General features: G+C 44.2%; 1 protein-coding gene across 1 annotated transcript in view; it reads left to right on the top strand.

Annotated features, from left to right (window-relative positions):
• The first annotated feature begins 673 nt into the window (after positions 1 to 673).
• The window catches only part of IFT27 (intraflagellar transport 27), an 8,685-nt gene continuing 7,336 nt past the window's right edge, over positions 674 to 2,022 (top strand). Inside the window, exons 1-2 of the mRNA XM_009647814.2 lie at positions 674 to 688; positions 1,906 to 1,968. Coding sequence (XP_009646109.2) covers positions 674 to 688; positions 1,906 to 1,968 — 78 coding nt within the window. The remainder of the gene's footprint in view (positions 689 to 1,905; positions 1,969 to 2,022) is intronic.

The raw sequence follows: 2,022 nt of genomic DNA, 5'->3' as shown, positions 1-2,022 counted from the left end.
GAGGATGGAGACGAAGGCAGAAAAGATGAAAAAGGAGGTAAGCTATTTAGACATAAGTGATGGAGAACATCAATAACCGCACACCTGGTTTATGTGATGGAGGATTCAGAAATGGAAGAGAAAACAGTGAAAGCAATAATGAGACCTGAGAATAATTTTTCTTTTCCTTTTTAAAGAAATCCCTAGTAGTTCACTCCATCACTGTACTTCACTACAGTCACAATCTACAATCAAAGTCTCTGCCCACTCAGGCTAGAGAAGTCCCCTTCATATTTTTATCACAGAAACAACAGGATTTATGTGCATATAAAAGACTCCTTTGATTTTGCTATAGGTACTTATGTTATTTGCCTGTCTGACTAGATGTCTGACAAAGATGTCACGTAGTCCAAAACATGTGAAATGGGTCATTGATCCTCAAAAAGACAAAAAAAAGTCACCTTCTAAGCAGGCAGGTTAAAATAAAACTTTGAAAAATTTATTTTCAACCAACTCTACTCCTGGAATGTCCAATCTTATAACCCAAATATGGATGCATTATTGATTATTCCCTTCTTCCCAAGCTTACTTAGTGCTTTTCATAGTAAGCAGATTCTGTGCTCCACAGTAAACAACCTAATGTGTAGCCAAGCAAAGTTTATACCCTGAAAAAGTATCATTTGTTATTGCCGACATGCTTTCTAGCAGCGTAAGTCTTCCAAAGAGATTGGAAGGAAGGGAAAAACCAGGAAGCTTCACAGTCAGCTTTTTCAGTTCTCAACCCAAACCCATTAAGTTTGACTTGGACTGCTTAAGGAAGACAGAAGACCAGTTTAAAGATTAAGAACAGAGCATAGAAATAGTTTAAGAATAGTCAAGGGAGATGCCAGTAAAACTATTTGAAAAATAAGAAAACCAAAAAATCAAAGGAAGCAACCTACTGCAGTGTGAAAGGTTACAAAAATAACACAGGAAGAGGGAAAAAAAGGAACAGAATTCTGAGATACGAAGAAAGCAACTATGAATTTGCTAAGAATTCTCTCAGGGAATACAGTAACATAGTCAAAAGCAAGAAAAAGCACGAACTGGAGGAAAGGACAACAGATCAAATGTTGACCCAGGTTGAGAGGAAACACTCAAATTCCTCGTCGGACAAGCAGGCCTCATGAACCGTTTGTTTTAGACACGTGGACCCAAGCCCCAACCAACACCGTGAAATTCGTAAGATTTGTGGCCGACTTATAAGCAGCTGCAGCAAAGAACAAAGCGGGGGTGCCACCAGGGGCAGGGCGGTTCCAATTCCCGCTCCCGTTTGACTCCAGCTCCGAGCCCTGAGGGAAAAGTGACCCAAACCACGGGACTCCCCTGCCACTCTTGACAGCCTGCTTCTTCCTTTGACAATACCTCTTTGGCCAAAACACTCCTAATATAGCACAGCTATATGTCCCACATATAAATTTGGTTTAACCAACCGGTATCTACTGAACCAAAGTCTGACTGACATAAACAAAAAGTTATATCCTCTTCTGTTTCACATAGATTTTATGCTGCACTCATCGCTGTGCTACTGCCAGCACCGTGTCAGTGATGCATATATGAATCAGTACAAACCATTCACAAGTTCTATATTTAAAAGGCTCCGGATGTAGCAGCTCTTCCAGCCTCGCCCGCCCCGCAGGCCAGGGCAGCCGGGAAGGGGGGGGAGGGGGAGAGGAGCACCCGCTCTCGCGCATGCGCAGGAAGGCACTCAGCCGGGGGTGAGCGTGAGGCCGCTTCTGCACGGAAGGTCCCATTCCGTGGGATCATAGGCGGGGAATGGGGGCTTTTCTCCCTCACTCTCACTTTTCTTTTCCCTCCTTGGTGCTTCCGCGCCCCTATGACGTAGTTTCTCGCCCCTAACTTTATTATTTTCTGTCCTGTTCCCAGTGGGTTAATTTCGACTACGTGGTACGGTCCCCTGTGTTCTACCCAATCACAACCCGGCTACTGGTAACGTAGTTAGTTGCTGGGCGGAAACCACCCCGTTGGCCTCGTAACACCACG

The sequence above is a fragment of the Egretta garzetta genome, unplaced genomic scaffold (assembly GCF_000687185.1).
Source record: "Egretta garzetta isolate BGI_Z169 unplaced genomic scaffold, ASM68718v1 scaffold51, whole genome shotgun sequence".
Taxonomy (NCBI): Eukaryota; Metazoa; Chordata; class Aves; order Pelecaniformes; family Ardeidae; genus Egretta; species Egretta garzetta.
This window is presented reverse-complemented; position numbering and strand designations above follow the sequence as displayed.